The sequence below is a fragment of the Dendrobates tinctorius genome, unplaced genomic scaffold (genome assembly GCF_039654945.1).
Source record: "Dendrobates tinctorius isolate UK_male_01 unplaced genomic scaffold, ASM3965494v1 ptg000036l, whole genome shotgun sequence".
Taxonomy (NCBI): Eukaryota; Metazoa; Chordata; class Amphibia; order Anura; family Dendrobatidae; genus Dendrobates; species Dendrobates tinctorius.
Window position 1 is genome coordinate 24,310,784 of NW_027361704.1, and position 18,392 is coordinate 24,329,175.

The following is an 18,392-nucleotide window of genomic DNA, read 5'->3' on the forward strand; positions in this document are numbered from 1 at the left end:
ACCTTTTAACAAAAGTTGTGTACATTGTTAGGAAATCACCAACAATAAACACAACTTTTTAGGTGAAATACTTTGCTTCAAACACAACCAGGAACACAACTGTGGCAAAAAGGTAAAATTTATTTACCTTTTACCTACAGTTATATACCTGGTTTTGAGATCCTTTTTACCTTTTAAATACCCTGTATTTAACCTTTTTTTAACATATTTCGCCGCAGAAAGAAATGACAGACAACCATTGTAAAACGATAATTTAACTTTTATTTAAAATTTTTTTTTTTTGGTAAAATGTTTTTAAAGTGAAAAAAACTTTTTTAATAAAGGTTTGAAACCAAATGGTCATTTTTATTAAAATACACACATTATAAATTTGTGTAGTGTGGGGTGGAAATAGTGCTGGAGGGGCTGCGGGACACTTCGACACTGGGAGTGTGGAGAGAGGACAGGGATCGTGGTGGGGAAGGAACAGTTAGAGGTGAAGGTGTGGAAAAAGCTACAGAATGGGTGGACATGTGGGAGGCAGAACAAGTGGTGGGCGGTGGAGTGGAGGGTTGGGCAGGGACTGTAGGAGCAGATGATGTTGATGGAAAGTTGTATGGGGAAGGAATTTGGTACGGGGAAGGAGTTTGGTACGGGCCAGGTTGCTGGAAGTGGGGAGATGTCTGGTACTGGGGAGGTTGCTGGTACTGGGGAGGTTGCTGGTACTGGGGAGGTGGTTGGTATGTAATAGGAGGGGGAGGATGGAAAGTGGCTGGAGGGGGTGCAGGTGGAGGAACTACTGGGGTGGGAGGAGGAGGTTGGGAGGTAACGTGCTGGAGAGCACCGTGGCACGAATGCATTACATGCATCTGCTGGCTAGGAGAGAGCGTTTCCATGCGCTCCACAATAGACCTGAAAAAGGTGTGGCTTGGCGAAGATCTTGCTTCTGAATGCATGGTCTGCAGAAGTGTCTTCACCTCCAGAATGCTGGAGTTGATCTGCTGAAAGCCTGTGGAGATTTGCTCTGACAAGACTTTTAGACAGTTCTGGAAAGATGCATTCAGATGCAAGAACTCTATCGCATAAGTCTTTTCCTGACCCCTCTGCCGCTGCCGCCCAGTACCCGCAGGTGTACTAGAGGTGGCAGGGGCAGAAGGGTGGGGTAATGGGAAAGCGATCTCCTCACCAGCAGCTTCATGTAATGTAGGCGGCCACGATGCTCCTGTGCTGGTGGATGGGACAGATGGGTCGAATGTGTGGGAAGGTGCAGATGTACCGGGGCGGTTGAAGTGTCCCTCGGTGCCGGTCTCCTCAGGGATCGCCTCAGAAGGGTCCAATCGTGCAGGCTCCCGAGTGCTGCTCACTGTGCTGTGGAATAAAGAGGGAAAAAAACAATTAAAATAGTGACATGGCATGGCCCTGGCTGAAAAAAAATTGTTACATCTAAACATTTTTTTTTCACATGTGGTGTGTAATATTTACCTTCTGGTGACCATTGTATCCCAGAGGAACGACAGGGCTCGTGCGTACTTGTACTTGCTCCTGCGTCCTCCAGATCCACTCGGGGCCCGCATCTCTTTATTGAACTCCTTCTTGAAACGATCCCTCACAGACCGCCACCGCTTCACAATTCTGTCCCCTGAAACGAGAAAGGACAAAGTGGTTAGTATACAACATCAGTGTTTCCCAAATTCCAGTCCTCATGGTCTCCAGGGGTCATGTTTTCAGGATTTCCATAGTAAATAGAAATCCTGAACACATGATCCGTGGGGACCATGAGGACTGGAGTTCGGGAAACACTGGTTTACATCAAGCAACCGGTCCTGTATATACTTACGCTTTTTAATCTGGGCCCGAGCATCGAAGTCCTCCCAGTGGCTCACAAGGAGCGAACAGATTTCCCCCCAGAGTCGTCGGGTAACAATCAGGTCAGCATGGCGGCGGTCAGCCATATTCCATAGCGGCTCCCTTTCTCTGATGAGATCGTTGAGGTGGTCAACATCAATTCCTCCATCCTCACCGTCTGAGTCGGGAGCACGCTGTGAAGGCTGTTAAAGTAAAATAGAAAAATAGCAAAATTAGTCACCACACTTAAGACATGAAATAAAAAGTGTACCAAAATTTAACTTAAATATTATACTTACACGCTGGTGACCGCCGCGTTGCTGTCGCCGACGACCCTGGGAGGCACTGCAAGGACCTCTTGGCCGAGCACCAGATTGGGAAGACTAGAGAAGAAAAGAAAAAAATGTATGTGTTTGGATGTTGGCATTTGTTTGCTGTGTGAGGTCTGCGGTACATTGTTTTCTATGTGTTGTGTGTAGTGTGATGTTGTGTTTCTGCGTTTGATGCAAAAAACTTACCAATTGTGAGCCCACTCCAGGTGTCTGTCCACCCCTTCCTTCTTCCTGAGAGCTCCTCTTCAGCTTGTGATTCCTGTTTTGAAATAAAAGCCAATGAATAGACATATATTACAGAGATGATGGATTTTGGAAATAAAAACTTACCGTCAAACGCTGACGATGCGAGGGAGGGCTCCCAGAAGAAGATGTGCTGTCATGTTGCTGGCCAGACTCCATGGCTGTGGGTGGTGCTGCTGCTGTTGCTGCTGCCAGTGCTGCTGCTGCATCTCTTGGGTGGCTGTTGAATAAAGAGAAACAAAGGGCCAATGAATATCTTGATATTCCATGGCCCTAGTTTTGAGGAATGGGGGATTTGATAATTACCGTCTCTCATCTGCTGCTGGACTCCCCTCGCGTTGTTCTGCATGTTCCCTTTCCTGCTACATTTGGGGTGGTGGTGGTGCTGATGGTGCTGCAGTGGTCTCCTGCCTTCTCCTGCGCCTGGTTGCTGTCTTTGGTGGCATGTTGGGTGTGGCTGAGGGTCCCACTGTCATGCTTTTATATATGTGTGCTGTGGGCAGAGCTACTGAGCATGCTCAGACCCAAAAAAACAGATCCGGCGCATTGCGGCGCTCATAGGCTTGCATTGTGTGAAAAAGCCGGCGTGTCCGGCTTTTTCGCCGGAGACAAAAAAACGTTACAGTAGCCGTTTTTTCCAGACGCCGGATTGCGACACATTGCCGGATCCAGCGAAAACCGGATGAAACGCATGGCCATCCGGCGCGATCCGGCGCAAATGCAAGTCAATGGGGGGGAAACCGGATCCGGCATTGCATTTCACAGGATCCGGTTTTTGTCAAAAGTGCCGGATCGCACCTGATGGCGAAAACCTGATGTGTGAAAGAGGCCTAAGTCACATGCTGTCCATTTTCTTGTGATCCTCCTTCAGATGGTTCTACTCCTTCAATGGAGTCCAGCTGTGTTTAATTAAACTGATAGGACTTGATTTGTAAAGGTACTAGCCGGTCAATATAAGACATCACAGCTCACAGTGAATGTCAGACCAAGTGAGAATCATGAGGAACTGTCCAAGAAGCTTAGAGACAGAATTGTGGCCATGCACAAATCTGGCCAAGGTTACAAAAGAATTTCTACTATACTTAAGGTTCCTACAAGCACAGTGGCCTCCATAATCCTTAAATGGAAGAAGTTTGGGACCACCAGAAGTCTTCCTAGACCTGGCCGTTCAGCCAATATGAGAAGAGCCTTGGTGAAGAGAAACCCCAAGATCACTGTGGCTGAGCTCCACATATGCAGTATTGAGATGGAAGAAAGTTCCACAAAGTCAACTATCACTGCAGTACTCCACCAGTTGGGCCTTTATGGCAGAGTGGCCAGACGGGAACCTCTCCTCAGTGCAAGACACATGAAAGCCCACATAGAGTTTGCTAAAAAACACATGAAGGACTCCTAGATTATGAGACATAAGATTCTCTGGTCTGATGAGGAGAAGATTAAACTTTTTGGTGAGAATTCTTAGTGGTATGTGTGGAGAAAACTAGGCACTGCTCATCACCTGCCCAATACAATCCCAACAGTGAAACATGGTGGTGGCGTTTTTCAGCTGCACGGACAGGAAGACTGGTTGCAATTGAGGAAACATGAATGTGGCCAAGTACAGAGATATCCTGGATGGAAACCTCTTCCAGAGTGCTCTGGACCTCTGACTTGGCCGAAGGTTCACCTTCCAACAAGACAATGACCCTAAGCACACAGCTAAAATAACAAAGGAGTGGCTTCAGAACAACTCTGTGACCATTCTTGACTGCCCCAGCCAGAGCCCTGAACTAAACCCAATTGAGCATCTCTGGGAGACCTGAAAACCATCCTGGAGACCAACCTGGAGACCAACGTTCACCATCCAACCTGACGGAACTGGAGAGGATCTGCAAGGAAGAATGGCAGATGATCCCCAAATCCAGGTGTGGAAACTTGTTGCATCATTCTCAAGAAGGCTCATGACTGTACTAGCTCAAATGGGTGCTTATACTCAATACTGAGCAAAGGGTCTGAATAATTTTGACAATGTGATAGTTCAGTTTTTTCTCTTTTAATAAATTTTCAAAAATTTCTACATTTCTGATTTTTTTACAGTCAAAATGGGGTGCAGAGGGTACATAATTAGAAAAAAATGAACTTTTTTGAATTTACCAAATGGCTGCAATGAAACAAAGAGTGAAAAATTTAAAGAGGTCTGAATACTTTCCGTTCCCACTATATGATGTTTTGAATATTTTTAGTGCATTCTTCAGGTAGGTACAGTGAATGTTATATTTTGAAAGACTGGACTTTGCATTTGATGATAGCAAATATGTTTACTGTTTTCATTTCTATATTTTTAAATTTTATGGGCAGCATGGTGGCTCAGTTGTTAGCACTGTAGCCTTGCAGTGCTGGGGTTCTGGGTTCAAATCTCACCAAGGACAACATCTGCATGGAGTTTGTATGTTCTCCTCGTGTTTGCATGGGTTTCATGCCACATTCCAAAAACATACTGAATTTAGATTGTGAGCCCCATCGGGGACAACAATAATAATGTCTGTAAAGCGCTGTGGCATAAGATAGTGCTATATAAGCAATGCATACTTTATTGCCTCTGTACAAATCCCTGGTTAGACCGCACATGGAGTACTGTGTTAAATGTGATGCTTATGAAACAGCAACATCAAATAATGGCAGCACCCTGGCATAGCCTATCTAGTGTGTGGTGCCCCAGTTTTGCTGCTACAAAGGACAGAAATTCAGATCCATCATCAAGAATAATCAAACAGAAGGGGATGTGGAAAAACCACAGAACATGACTAAGGATCCTCAATGGGTAAAAGTGATGCAATAAACTTTATTCATCCGAAACGCACGTCGGGGTTGATGCGAGGGTCCTCACCGCCCCTGTTGTGCCACTCACTGGATGTAATTTATGATATATCTGGCACATTAACCATTCATGTCCTGAGCGTATGTTAGCTCTGAGCCACCTAGGGTCATTCCCTGCTGGGTTTCCTTGTTCTGGACTGGTTGAAGGTTGATTATAAGGATGTAATGGATACTAGGACTACTGACCTATGTTTGTCCAGCAACTCTGTGCTCCTTTATTTGCATAAATATTAACATGGGGATCTATTAGCATGGTCTGACCCTTTGTTAAATGGACTAATACTTGTTTATGGTTGGGCGGTGGTGGTCCATGGGTTCATGGTATGCGGCATTACCGTGCCTGCACCAAACAGTGTCTGTCGTTTTGCTGTACATTGTGTATGTTTTGAATAAAGTTTATTGCATCACTTTTACCCATTGTGGATCCTTAGTCATGTTCTGTGGTTTTTCCACATCCCCTTCTGATGGAGTACTGTGTACAGTTTTGAACACTGGCGCTCAGGAAGGATATAATGGAACTAGAGCGAGTACAATGGAGGGCAACAAAATTAATAGGGGGATGGGAGAACTACAATACCCAGAGAGATTAGCAAAATTAGGATTATTTAGTCTAGAAAAAAAGACAACTGAGGGGCGTTCTAATAACCTTGTATAAGTATATAAGGGGACAACACAAATTTCTCTCTGAGGATCTGTTTATACCCAGGAAGGTGACGGCCACAAGGGGGCATTCTCTGCATCTGGAGGAGAGAAGGTTTTTCCACCAACATAGAAGAGGATTCTTTACTGTTAGGGCAGTGAGAATCTGGAATTCTTTGCCTGAGGAGGTGCTGATGGTGAGCTCAGTCGAGGGGTTCAAGCGAGAGGCCTGAATGTCTTCCTGGAGCGTAACAATATTGTATCTTACAGTTATTAGGTTCTTTAGAAGGATGTAGGATCTCGGTTTTATTCTGAAGGAATATAGGCTGAACTGGATGGACAAATGTCTTTTTTCGGCAGACTCTGAAGTTATGGTACATTGTTCTACTGTTCAGAGTCATCTGCACAATATCTCCTTCATGAAAGAGTCATCAGAAGAAAACCTCTCCTGCATCCTCACCAAAAAATTCATCATTATAAGTATGCAAAAGAACATCTAAACAATCCTGATGCATTTTAGAAACAAACTCTGTAGACCGATTAGGCTAAAATATAACTCTTTGGCCACAATTATCAAAGGAATGTGTGGAGAAAAAATGCACAGAAATTCAGGAAAAGGACATCTCCAAAAAATAAGCATGGGGGTGAATCAATCATGCTTTTGGGTTGTGTTGCAGCCAATGGCATGGGGAACATTTCACGAGTAGAGAGAAGAATGGATTCAATGAAATTTCAACAAATTCTTGATGCAAACATAACACCATCTGTAAAAAAACAAGTTGAAAAGAGGATGGCTTCTACAAATGGATAATTATCCTAAACATACATTAAAAGCAACAATAGACTACCTCAAAAGGTGCCCTCACAGTCCCCTGATTTGAATATCATTGAAAATCTGTGGCAAGACCTTAAAATTACAGTGCATGCAAGACAACCCAGGAATCTCACAGAACTGGAAGACTTTTCCAAGGAAGAATGGATAAAAATCCCTCAAACAAGAATTGAAAGACTCTTATCTGGCTACAAAAAGCGTTTACAAGCTGTGATACTTTCAAAAGGGGATGCTACTAGGTAATAACCATGCAGGGTGTCCAAACTTTTTCATTGGTCCATTTTCCTTTTTGTAATTTTTAAAATGTAAAAGATCAATATATTAATGTAAAAGATGAATATATGTGCATCTCACAAAATTAGAATATCATCAAAAAGTTAATTTATTAAAAAGTGAATCTCATATATTATATAGAGTCATTACAAACAGTGATCTATTTCAAGTGTTTATTTCTGTTAGGTCTCTTTCACACGTTCGTGTCTCCGGTACGTGTGGTGACAGTTTTCACACGTACTGGAGACACATACTCACATAGAACCATTCAAATGAATGGGTCTGTGCACATGTACAGTAAGTGTGTTTCCGCGGACCGTGTGCCCATGGGCAAAATACGCTGACATGTCCATTTTTTGCCATCAGCACAGAGGGCAAAACGTCCCACATATGTGCACACAGAGAACACACATTGTTGTCCTCCGTGTGACACGCATCGGCATCGGGGAAAAAGCGCTACAGTAAGTACTGTTCCCCGGCGGCAGGTGCTGAAGCTGGCTGTCATCATTCTCCCCTGCTCTGCCAGTGAGTAGAGGAGAATGATGAGCATTATATTAAAGTCCAAACTACAGCATACTCTAGAAAGTTTCCAAGCATCGGACAAACCAGCTACATCAGGATACATAAAAGTAATTTGCAATGTTTTGCCTCTTCTCTCAGAAATGTATTTAATATATCAGACACCTTCAATAAATCCAAAACATTTGTGAGAGACATTAATGAGAGTTATCCAAGCAATAGTTTTCCCATATCCAATGTGATGGACCCAATTGATGACTCCTTTCTCTCCGGCAGGCTGGTAACAGAATTATTCATTAAGAAATTAATGATTAAATTAATGCTGACAATACACAAAACACAACATTTTGGAAAAACATGTCTCAGGCATATCACCAGAAATCATTCATGACTACTAATAGCTGAATGAACAAAAATAAAATGAGTATTCTAGAACTTCAACACAGTAATGAGCTTCTGTCAAAATCTAGAACTGTCTTTCAGGAAGAATTATTAGCTTTCGAATCACAAGCAGCCAGCTCACAAGATTGGGCAAGGAAAACTAAATGTAAAGATTTTGCTCTTACACACTACTCAAAAAGTCTTCCCGTTTAATTTTATATCTTTCTTCAAAGATTTATGCAAACTCACCATGGTAGTCAGGAAATCTCTGTAAAGTGTTACTAAGGAACTTATTCAGGCTTGAATCAGAAATCAATGGACACATTTAGCAACTCTTCAGGTTCCTCAAGGAAACAGAATTATTTCTATCTCATCTCCAGAAGAAGGCCCACAGCTTGTAAGCCAACTCAATATTTAATCCTTTGTAAGGGAATAAATCATCTCCTATAACTGACTGGATTGCAACTAGATTTACAGTTTTTGGATTACAACTTGTAGTCATCAGACTCTTTGGATTATAACTCAAGGCAGCAATGGCCACTATGTCAATTATTTCTTTTGGTCCTTAAAACCGAACTTTTCCCCCTGAGTTGAATTTTCAATATATGTAACTTAAATAAACTATATTATTTTTGAAAAATGCTGCTTTTAATTCACTGTTCCATTGCATGCTTGCCTTTTCACCTGTCTTTACAGGCTCTTCCCTATCCTTTCCTCATTTATTATCCCTTTACCCTATTAAAGTTTATCCCTCTCTTCCCTTCTCCTCTGACCTTTCCCTAATTTTCCCAACACATTTTTATACAATTTTTTGTGTCTTGTTTCCCCTCCCTTTAAAAAACTATAAAAATAATCTGATGAAAACTCAGCTCCGTAACTTTGAAATGGACAACTTTGGTTCCAACTTCTCAGACTTAATTACAGGAGAAAGAGCAGCTACATCTCATGTATCTTGACTGATTTAGCAAGGCCTTGTTTCACATTATGTAAGAAAATTCTCAGCTGATAATTGCCAATGATGACTGTAAAATGGTTCTCACTAATGCTTCTAACTTGTAGTGTTATAATAAGGCAGTGGACTAGAAGAGATCAACAGAGAGCCCGAGGAATAAGTGAACCTATGACGGTAAACCATCATGACTGAAGCTGAACTTTTGCTTGATCTTCACTTTTGTTAGATGGTGCTCATACGTCATACGTCTTTTTGTCATTCATAGTCTACTTGAATTGTTTGTATTTGATCGCTATTCATACATTCTTGACCTTTCCTGTTGAACTGTACACTATTTAAAGAGAACCTGTCTGCTGCCCAACCCCACCATGTCCCTAAACTGCCACCTGTCATGATCCAGGACGGGGTTTTGCTTTGGCCCGTCCTAATCAGACTGGGAGTTAATGGTTCCGCCTCTCTCTGGCAGAGGGCGGCTATTTAATGCTCACTGGACCTAGGTCCGGTGTCAGTTATACTCCTGCCCTCGGCTGAGTTAGTTGACCTTGTGCGTACGTGTGCCTTGTGCCTGATATCTTGCTTGCTTGTTTGGTTTTGATCCGGTTCTGTCCCTGTTACGAGTTCTGCCTGCCCGTCATGTACTGCGCTACCTCTTGTGTATGACTCTCTGCTTGTGATCCGACTTCTCTCTGCTCGTCCCCTTGGTACCACGTCGCCCTCTTGTGTATGACATTTGGCTTTGTCTGACTACCCGTCTGTTTGTCCCTCCTGTGCCTTGTTTGCCCGTACTGTTGTGACTTCCGTTTTGCCTGACTCTGAGTTGTTGTATGGTGTCCTGTCATATCTGAAAGCAGGATGCTAAGCCCTGCCCCCTTGCAGTCACCTGACCATAGGTTCTGTGCCAGCTTGCTAACTTCAGCGTCCGCAGGTCCTGTGCCTCTTTACTTTCCGGCGCTGACTGGACCCTGACACTAATAGTTTGAGGCACGCATTGTCACCTCTGCTGCCCGCTCCACAGGTATCTTTTAGCACTGTTTCTATACTCAGGACACGCACACTGGCTCTGTGAGCGAGTGTAGTGCGGTGTCTCTGACACCACCATTTCTGTATTGCACGTTTTCCCCACATTCTAACACATTTGTTTTTGCTGCTTAAAAATTGCTGAATAAATGTAAAATCAACTTTAAACCCTGCGCTTGCACCATATATTTCAATAGGTGACTAGTCAGTGGATTTTCGTGAACTCATCCTCCCTCCCATCACGTAAGCATGCCCTCATAATTCAAAAGAGCAACTTCACCTCTTACTTTTCGCAAATCTCACAGCTAGTCAGGATCTTTATTATCGCTTCATCCATGGGCCTTCACGGTGCACCGATGAAGTTGGGCAACATATACTTGACTTAATTATGCATTCATCGGGAGGCAGAAGGTTGTGAACATGTACAAGATTTATGAGGAACCAGCCGAGACATCATTCTCACAAATCATGTCACTCCTGTCCACATGGGGATACTTATGTAATGAGTAGAAATCCATACTTCAATGACTAGTCATCCATTAATTAACATAGCACGAGCGCAGGGGTTAATGTTGATTTTACTTTTACTCAACAGTGAAAATGAGCTTGTTAGAATGCAGGAAAAAGTTGCAATGCAGTCATGATGACGATTTAGGAGAGGTAAAGCAGCTGACAGGTTCCATTTTATAAGGGGTTTGTGGTTAGGTAGATTTTGTGTATTTATCAATTATAATTTATTTCTTTTTCGTTGCTTGTGTAAGTGCCAACATATTTTGCAATGCTGTACAAAGATTGTCATAATTCACATTAGTCCATGTCCTCATTTCAACGATAAATAAATATACAGTTATGCTCAAAAGTTTATATACCCCGGCAGAATTTTTGCATTCTTGACCTTTTTTCAGAGAATATGAATGATAACACCAAAACTTTTTTCCCCACTCATGGCTAGTGGTTGGGTGAAGCCATTTATTGTCGCACTACTATGTTTTCTCTTTTTAAATCATAATGACAACCCAAAACATCTAAACGACCCTGATCAAAAGTTCACATACCCTGGTGATTTTGGCCTGATAACATGCACAGAAGTTGACACAATACTGTTGTTTTTTATATTCATCAATTTTAATTCATCAATATTAATCAATATTCCTGCTTCATGTCTGAATTCTTGTCTGTCTGGAAAGAGGAGATTGTAAACCTCATAAGATCTTATTTTTTCTCTTGTAGGGCTGCTAATCGCTCACTATGTCTTTCCTATTCAACTGGATTGCCAGTGGTTTCAGCAGCGTGCTTCAGTTCTTAGGTAAGTTTGTGGGATGTCTGTCAGTAAAATCTCTTTGAAATACCACCCAGGTGCATTTAAAAGTGGTATTCTATAAGGATTCTATAAGGATGGTCTTTTCAAATAAGATGTCCAGTATGGATAACTGAAGAACTGTGTGGTTTTTTTTTAAAGAAGGGGCCCTTTGGTTAGGTGTCACTGTCTATTTTATCATTTTAAATACCAAATCAGTGCAAATCAATCAACAATGTGCCATACAATTTCATATATAGACTTAAGAAATGTTTATATTGTCACTATGTATGCCTCAGAATCGAAGTTTTATTTTCAACAAGCTTTGCATAAATCAATTGAACAGGCAAATATAAGAAACTTTGTAATATATCTTATTAGAAAAATCTTCTTTCTTCCCCAATAAATTAGTTAGATATTCTCCTCCCCCCGACTCTTGAACTAGTCATCCACTCAGTAGCAACAATTCAAATAGTAAAGGTGGATTGCACTCTCTAGTGTCATGTGACATGGCAAACTATACTCTCTGGAGAGAAGAGGATAAAGGAGGAGACATGAGCATAGTAAAAAATACAGGCAGAGCGAGATACAAAAAGATCATGCGGAGCACTCTAACAAGTCTTTTTGCTTACTCCTGAGCTTGATTAACATCCAGACAGCTCAGAATTGCTGGATAATCTCCTCCATACTGCTACCACTGATTGTCTGTGTGTGCTAAAAAATTAATAAAGAGCAAGAATTCATCCCTGTGTTCTGAGCTGTTAACGCGAGGTATCGCATAAGCTAATCTCCCACTGGCTCAGAGTGGATTGCAAACTAAGAAATAGAGCCCACAGTGGATTATACTGGAGAAAATACAGAATATAAGTAATATAACAACCCAAAATAGTGTTGTTCCTCATGTACTAAAACAGAATAGCTTATTTGGAAAAGTTACTTGAGAGTACGGTTAAGCTTTACCTCCTTCATGACATAGGACGTATATGGACATCATATCTTATGTCCCTGCCTTTGATGCAGGCTCACATGCTGAGCCTGCATCTTTCCCTTGACATGATGACTGATTTAATCATTCTTCATGTGCCTTTAACAGCTGTGGGTGGAGTGTGGTTCTATAAGGAGGAAGACCGGGCTGCGGGTACCTGTACTGAGCCAGGTGCAGAACTGACGAGGCAGCATCTCATGTTGCCCAGGGGAAGGAATAGGGGACTGGACAGGTCCCATGATCCGGAAGGAGATGGCCCGGGTGAACCAGAAACTAGGGGAAAAGCGCGCGAAGAGGAGCAGAGTTTCCCGCCGCCAGGGAGAGTGCAGCAGGGTGAGCAGCTCGCTTCGCACCCTGAGTGCCGGCACTGTGGCGGACTGCAGGTGTGAGCTCCCAGTAATGGTGATGGGACAGTGAGAGTAGAGCGTGCCGTGTGCTCAGTGACAATTAATACCATGCACAGGCAGAGGAGCAAGGGCTTTGTAAAGGACAGTCGTTTGCGGTCCTTTTTACCACAAGGTACACATCACACCACGTTTACCCCCGGGATTGCTGCGGCCCTCTTTGCTTTGGCTGCACAGGCTTATGTACTAGGGGCTCAACGGGTAAAACCAGAGATCACCCATTGCCGCCAGAAGATGACTTATCGTTCAAGGGACCTCACCTGTGGACATCACCCTGGCCATTGTTTGTGTTACAGCCCCCAATGGATTATCTGCGGTGGAGGAACATAAAGGGCACGGTAAGTTTGATAATTAGACTGTTATCATTTTGCAACTGTTCATCTCCATTTAACTGTTTTTCTACCCTGTTAATTAAATTGTTAAATTTGTTAACCTTTACTCTGCCTCCTTTGCGTCACTACATCCCGCAACCTGCTTACATTTGGCGTAGTCGGCAGGATGCAGTCTACAGGCACAGAGACAGCAGACCAAGTGGTCATGGGTGCCCCAAGGGCAAGCTTGCCACTGGGGGCCATGCTCAGCAATCTCCCAAAGTTTACGGGGAGCAATCCACTGCTGTGAGACTGGACTGAGCAGGTTAAGGGTATGCTGCAGATGCACTCTATGACCAGGGGTGGATTAAGGGTAGCCAGGGCCCGGGGCAGTTCAGACTCTGTGGGCCCCCCTCGTCACGTGACGGGGGTCACGAATCGTAGAGCCACACTCTACATAGAGAATAATGGGGGCTCCAGCACCGACCTCCACCCGCAGAGCCACACTCTACATAGAGAATAATGGGGCCTCCAGCACCGACCTCCACCCGCAGAGCCGCACTCCACATAGAGAATAATGGAGCCTCCAGCACCGACCTCCACCCGCAGAGCCGCACTCCACATAGAGAATAATGGAGTCTCCAGCACCGACCTCCACCCGCAGAGCCGCACTCCACATAGAGAATAATGGGGCCTCCAGCACCGACCTCCACCCGCAGAGCTGCACTCCACATAGAGAATAATGGGGCCTCCAGCACCGACCTCCACCCGCAGAGCCGCACTCCACATAGAGAATAATGGGGCCTCCAGCACCGACCTCCACCCGCAGAGCTGCACTCCACATAGAGAATAATGGAGTCTCCAGCACCGACCTCCACCCGCAGAGCCGCACTCCACATAGAGAATAATGGAGCCTCCAGCACCGACCTCCACCCGCAGAGCCGCACTCCACATAGAGAATAATGGAGCCTCCAGCACCGACCTCCACCCGCAGAGCCCCACTCCACATAGAGAATAATGGAGTCTCCAGCACCTACCTCCACCCGCAGAGCCACACTCCACATAGAGAATAATGGAGCCTCCAGCACCAACCTCCACCCGCAGAGCCGCACTCCACATAGAGAATAATGGGGCCTCCAGCACCGACCTCCACCCGCAGAGCCACACTCCACATAGAGAATAATGGAGCCTCCAGCACCAACCTCCACCCGCAGAGCCGCACTCCACATAGAGAATAATGGGGCCTCCAGCACTGACCTCCACCCGCAGAGCCACACTCCACATAGAGAATAATGGAGCCTCCAGCACCAACCTCCACCCGCAGAGCCGCACTCCACATAGAGAATAATGGGGCCTCCAGCACTGACCTCCACCCGCAGAGCCACACTCTACATAGAGAATAATGGGGCCTCCAGCACTGACCTCCACCCGCAGAGCCGCACTCCACATAGAGAATAATGGAGCCTCCAGCACCTACCTCCACCCGCAGAGCCACACTCCACATAAAGAATAATGGAGCCTCCAGCACCGACCTCCACCCGCAGAGCCGCACTCCACATAGAGAATAATGGAGCCTCCAGCACCAACCTCCACCCGCAGAGCCTCACTCCACATAGAGAATAATGGAGCCTCCAGCACCGACCTCCACCCGCAGAGCCGCACTCCACATAGAGAATAATGGAGCCTCCAGCACCGACCTCCACCCGCAGAGCCGCACTCCACATAGAGAATAATGGAGCCTCCAGCACCGACCTCCACCCGCAGAGCCGCACTCCACATACATGGCTGCTCTCAGTGCTCTGTGCTGTGCGCACAGGACCTGTGATGAGGTCACAGGAGGGGAGGAGACAGGGGTCACATGATCGGGGGCCCTGACACCTTACCTCCTGTGATCTCATCACAAGCCTTTGCACGCTACCAGCAGCATCAGCGTTCACGCTACTTGTAGATGCTGCTGGTAGCAGAGCACATAATGCCGCCCCCACGGTCACTCACTTTTAGGTGGGGAGAAGATGGAGTGCCATTGCAGCAGCCAGCAGGAATGTGGTGGGGGCCCCCTTAGAAGCTCTTGTGGTGGGGGCCCCGGGCTGAAGCCCCGCCTGCCCTGCCTATAATCCGGCCCTGCGCGGTGGCGGATTATAATGGGGCAATTTACTGGCCTGGGCTGTGGGCCCCTTAACCCCACTGGGCCCGGGGCAACTGCCCAAATTGACCTCATTATAATCCGCCACTGTCTATGACCCCTGCTATTCATGCAGAGATTGCTATGATGGCCCTGGATGGGGAAGCCAGATGTTCTGCAATGTATATGCCCCCACATGAGCGGAACACCTTCACAAAGGGGCTGCACATTCTAGAGGAGATGCATATAGACCCCACTGATGTTGGAGAATTGTGGATGCGATTTTTTAGCCACGTTCAAAGGGAGGGGGAATCTGTGACCCAATATATGAACACGCTACCAGAGGTGCACGCAGTGATTGCTATGAGGAATGATGTGGGCTTGGGACCCCCTGATGTTATTCTGAGAGATCAACTTGTAGTAGGCCTCTGAGATGCGTCACTTAAGCAAACATTGAGGGAGCGCCAGCTTGCTAATCCACGTGCGACCTTCCTGGAGATTGCGGCAGAAGCGCGTGCAAGAGCAGGAGCAGGGGGGCGGCAGCCTCGGCTGGGACGGTGAGGAGCAGGGAGGTACCCACGTTGCCCGCAACTGAACCAGGATGGGCCAGTGAGATCTGGAAGGGGATCCAGGAAATGCGGAAAGAGAGGTCTGGCCTCAGAAGGCCTCCCTGCATCTCCAACTCCATCTAGAGATGAGACTGACCCCAGGCCCCACTTGCCCATTGCACATAGGCAGGAAATGGGGCAATCCCAAGAAGAGAGACAACTGACCTGCTACAAGTGTGGAGATGTCAAACATTATGCCCGAGGGTGCTCAAGATGTTAAACTAGTGGGCTCCGTGGCTGGGGGACGTTGCCCTGAGCCTGAGCAGCCAAGGAGGAGTGAAGGCAGTCTTGCAAGTTTAATCTCCCTGAGCCCCTTCGTGTGGGATGAAATTGACGGACAAGTAGTCCGCTGTCTAGCTGACACTGGCTCCCAGGTGACCACAATGCCAGAAACATATTTCAGACGTCATTTCCATGAGGCAACATGGCCCGAGTGGGGTCCAGTGATCATGGCCCGAGTGGGGCCCAGTGATCAAGTTAACGGCAGCCAACCAATTGCCCATCCCGGTCGCAGGTGTGGTCTGGATGCAAATCACCTTGTGTAGTAAAGATGTGGGCCGAAAGGGAATCGTGTTGACTGCCAGAGATCCTGATAGTGACCCTGGTGCGTGCGCTCTAAGCACAATGCTTGGAGACCTGCTAAGAGTTCATGTACCCCAGGCAGCAGCAGACCTGGAAGGGGCAGGAAGGGATCTTTGGCGGTGAGTACACTGATGGCTTTGCAGGGAGAGAAGGACTGCAGACAGAGATGCGGGTGCTACTGTGGGAGGAACGGCCCCCGTCGAGTGTCCGGGCCGGAACCAAGGGAGCCGTCATCTAGGTTCCGGGGGACAGAGTTCAGGGACGGACCGTTGTGACAGACAGATGGGCTGGGGGAGGGACCAGTATAAAGGAGGCGGGGAATTCCCGGGACGATGAGTCAGCAGACTGGGACAGAAGCAGCAGGAGACCGTGGGAGCGACTGAGAGCCAGAGCGACTTACCAGTGCCAGGGGAGACACGGAGGACATCAGAGGGACGGCACCGGGACGACTGTCCGAGACCTGCTGCCCCACTCCAGCCTGCGGCCACTGCCGCCTTACCTCAGCCTGCGGCTGCGGGCTGCCCTTGGTCACTCGCGGCCTCTGCCGCCTCGCCTCAGCTCGCGGCTGCGGCCAGTCTCCCGCCACCCGCAGCCGCCGTGCTCTCACCCGGGGCCGCGGTAAGTCCAGTGCCGTTGGCGGCCACCACTGTCCCGCTCCGGTCCACAGCAAGGGCCGGGCCTTTGCTCACCGCGGAGTCCCCGTCGCAGCTGCTAGTTGCACAGGTGGCCTGTCACCCGCCACCCCGCATCGCCTCTTGCCCCAGTCCAGGGGCTGCGGCCCATTCGTCCAAGGACTCCACCGGGGCCTGTGGGGTTCCAGTGTCATCAGCGTGCCGGAGCGCGAAGACTTCGTCAACGCCTCAGCAACTGGGCCCAGAGACTACTACGCCAAAAGACCACCATCCTGAATGGCGAGGGACGTCTGGACGGCTAAGTTGACTATATAATTAAGGACCTGTAGTCGGCCATACCGCGGCCCTATAGTGATCGGCTACTGCCGGAAGTAGTCGTGTCTTACCCGTCTGTGTTGGCTTGTATAGAGCCCCTGCGAGGGCAATCCGTGTTACCCCTTTTGTTGATCAGGCTATGACTGAGGAGATTTCGCTCTAGTCTTATAAACGTTACTATAGAATGCACCAAATTGTCTTGCGACTCTTCACTGCAACGAGGGCCCCCGGCCCTGTATTTCTTTGGGGGCTATGCTAAGCAATCTACCCAGGTTCTCCGGCAGCAAAACTATGCTGTGGAATTGGACGGAGCGTATGTGTGGGTTATTTAGGATGCATCCGCTTGCCCCTGACCTAGAGGCAGAGGTGGCCCTGATGGCATTGGACGGGGAAGCCTGGGATACCGTAATGTTGAGGCCCCGGGGGGCAGCGAAACACCTTCGTCAGGGTGCTACAGATATTTGAAGAGGCCTATAGGGACCCGACCGATGTGGGGGAACTGAGAACCCAGATGTTTAGACGCATGCAGAAAGAGGGGGAAACAGTGACCCAGTATCTGAATGTTTTGCAGGAACTGTTTTTAGCCATTGAAAGGAAGGGTGGAGTTGGTGTGGGGACCGTGGACGTAACATTACGTGACCTGTTAGTGACCGGGTTACGACACACCTTGACAAGACAGGCTTTGCGAGAGTGGGTGCGAGTGGACCCACATCTGACCTTTTCCGAAATAGGGAAGGAGGCACGGGTTCGGGAACAGGAGCAAGAGGTGACGGTCCCTATGGGGATGTCTTGGAGTATCGAAGCATCCGTAAGCGCCCTGAGCGAACCCCACTGGGTACAAGAGGTGAAGCAAGAGATACAGAGTATTAAAGGTGAACTGGCCGAGGCCAAGAAAGCGGCCACAAGGAGTCAGCCAGGGCCGGGTGAAGGAGGCAAGAACCATCGCGGGCCTCGCCCAAGTCGGTCCCCGTGACCATTTGCCTGTTACGATTGTGGAGAATTGGGGCACTCCGCCCAAGAGTGCCCACGTTCCAGGGGGAATCCGCCCCGCTGGCCAAGAAGAGCAGAAAACCCTGAGCCGTGGAGGCGCCGCCCGGAGCCGGAGCCCACCACACGGGGTGGAGGGAGTCATGAAGACCTGGCCGCGCGGTGCCCAGTGGTATGGGCAGAGATCGAAGGCCATGCCGTACGATGCCTAGTAGATACGGGATCGCAAGTAACAACCATGCCAGAGACTTACTTTCGGCAGCATTTTCCGGAGGCAGTGA

The 18,392-nt window shown here is 47.3% G+C and overlaps 1 protein-coding gene across 2 annotated transcripts in view; it reads left to right on the forward strand.

The window, feature by feature from the left end:
- The window catches only part of SAR1B (secretion associated Ras related GTPase 1B), a 192,188-nt gene that overhangs the window by 87,742 nt on the left and 86,054 nt on the right, over positions 1–18,392 (forward strand). The window contains exons 2-3 of one of the 2 annotated variants that reach the window (XM_073573754.1): positions 11,099–11,174; positions 12,851–12,892. In XM_073573754.1, the coding sequence (XP_073429855.1) occupies positions 11,117–11,174; positions 12,851–12,892 (100 nt within the window). In that variant the 5' untranslated portion in view covers positions 11,099–11,116. The remainder of the gene's footprint in view (positions 1–11,098; positions 11,175–12,850; positions 12,893–18,392) is intronic. The other variant, XM_073573755.1, reaches the window with a different exon arrangement.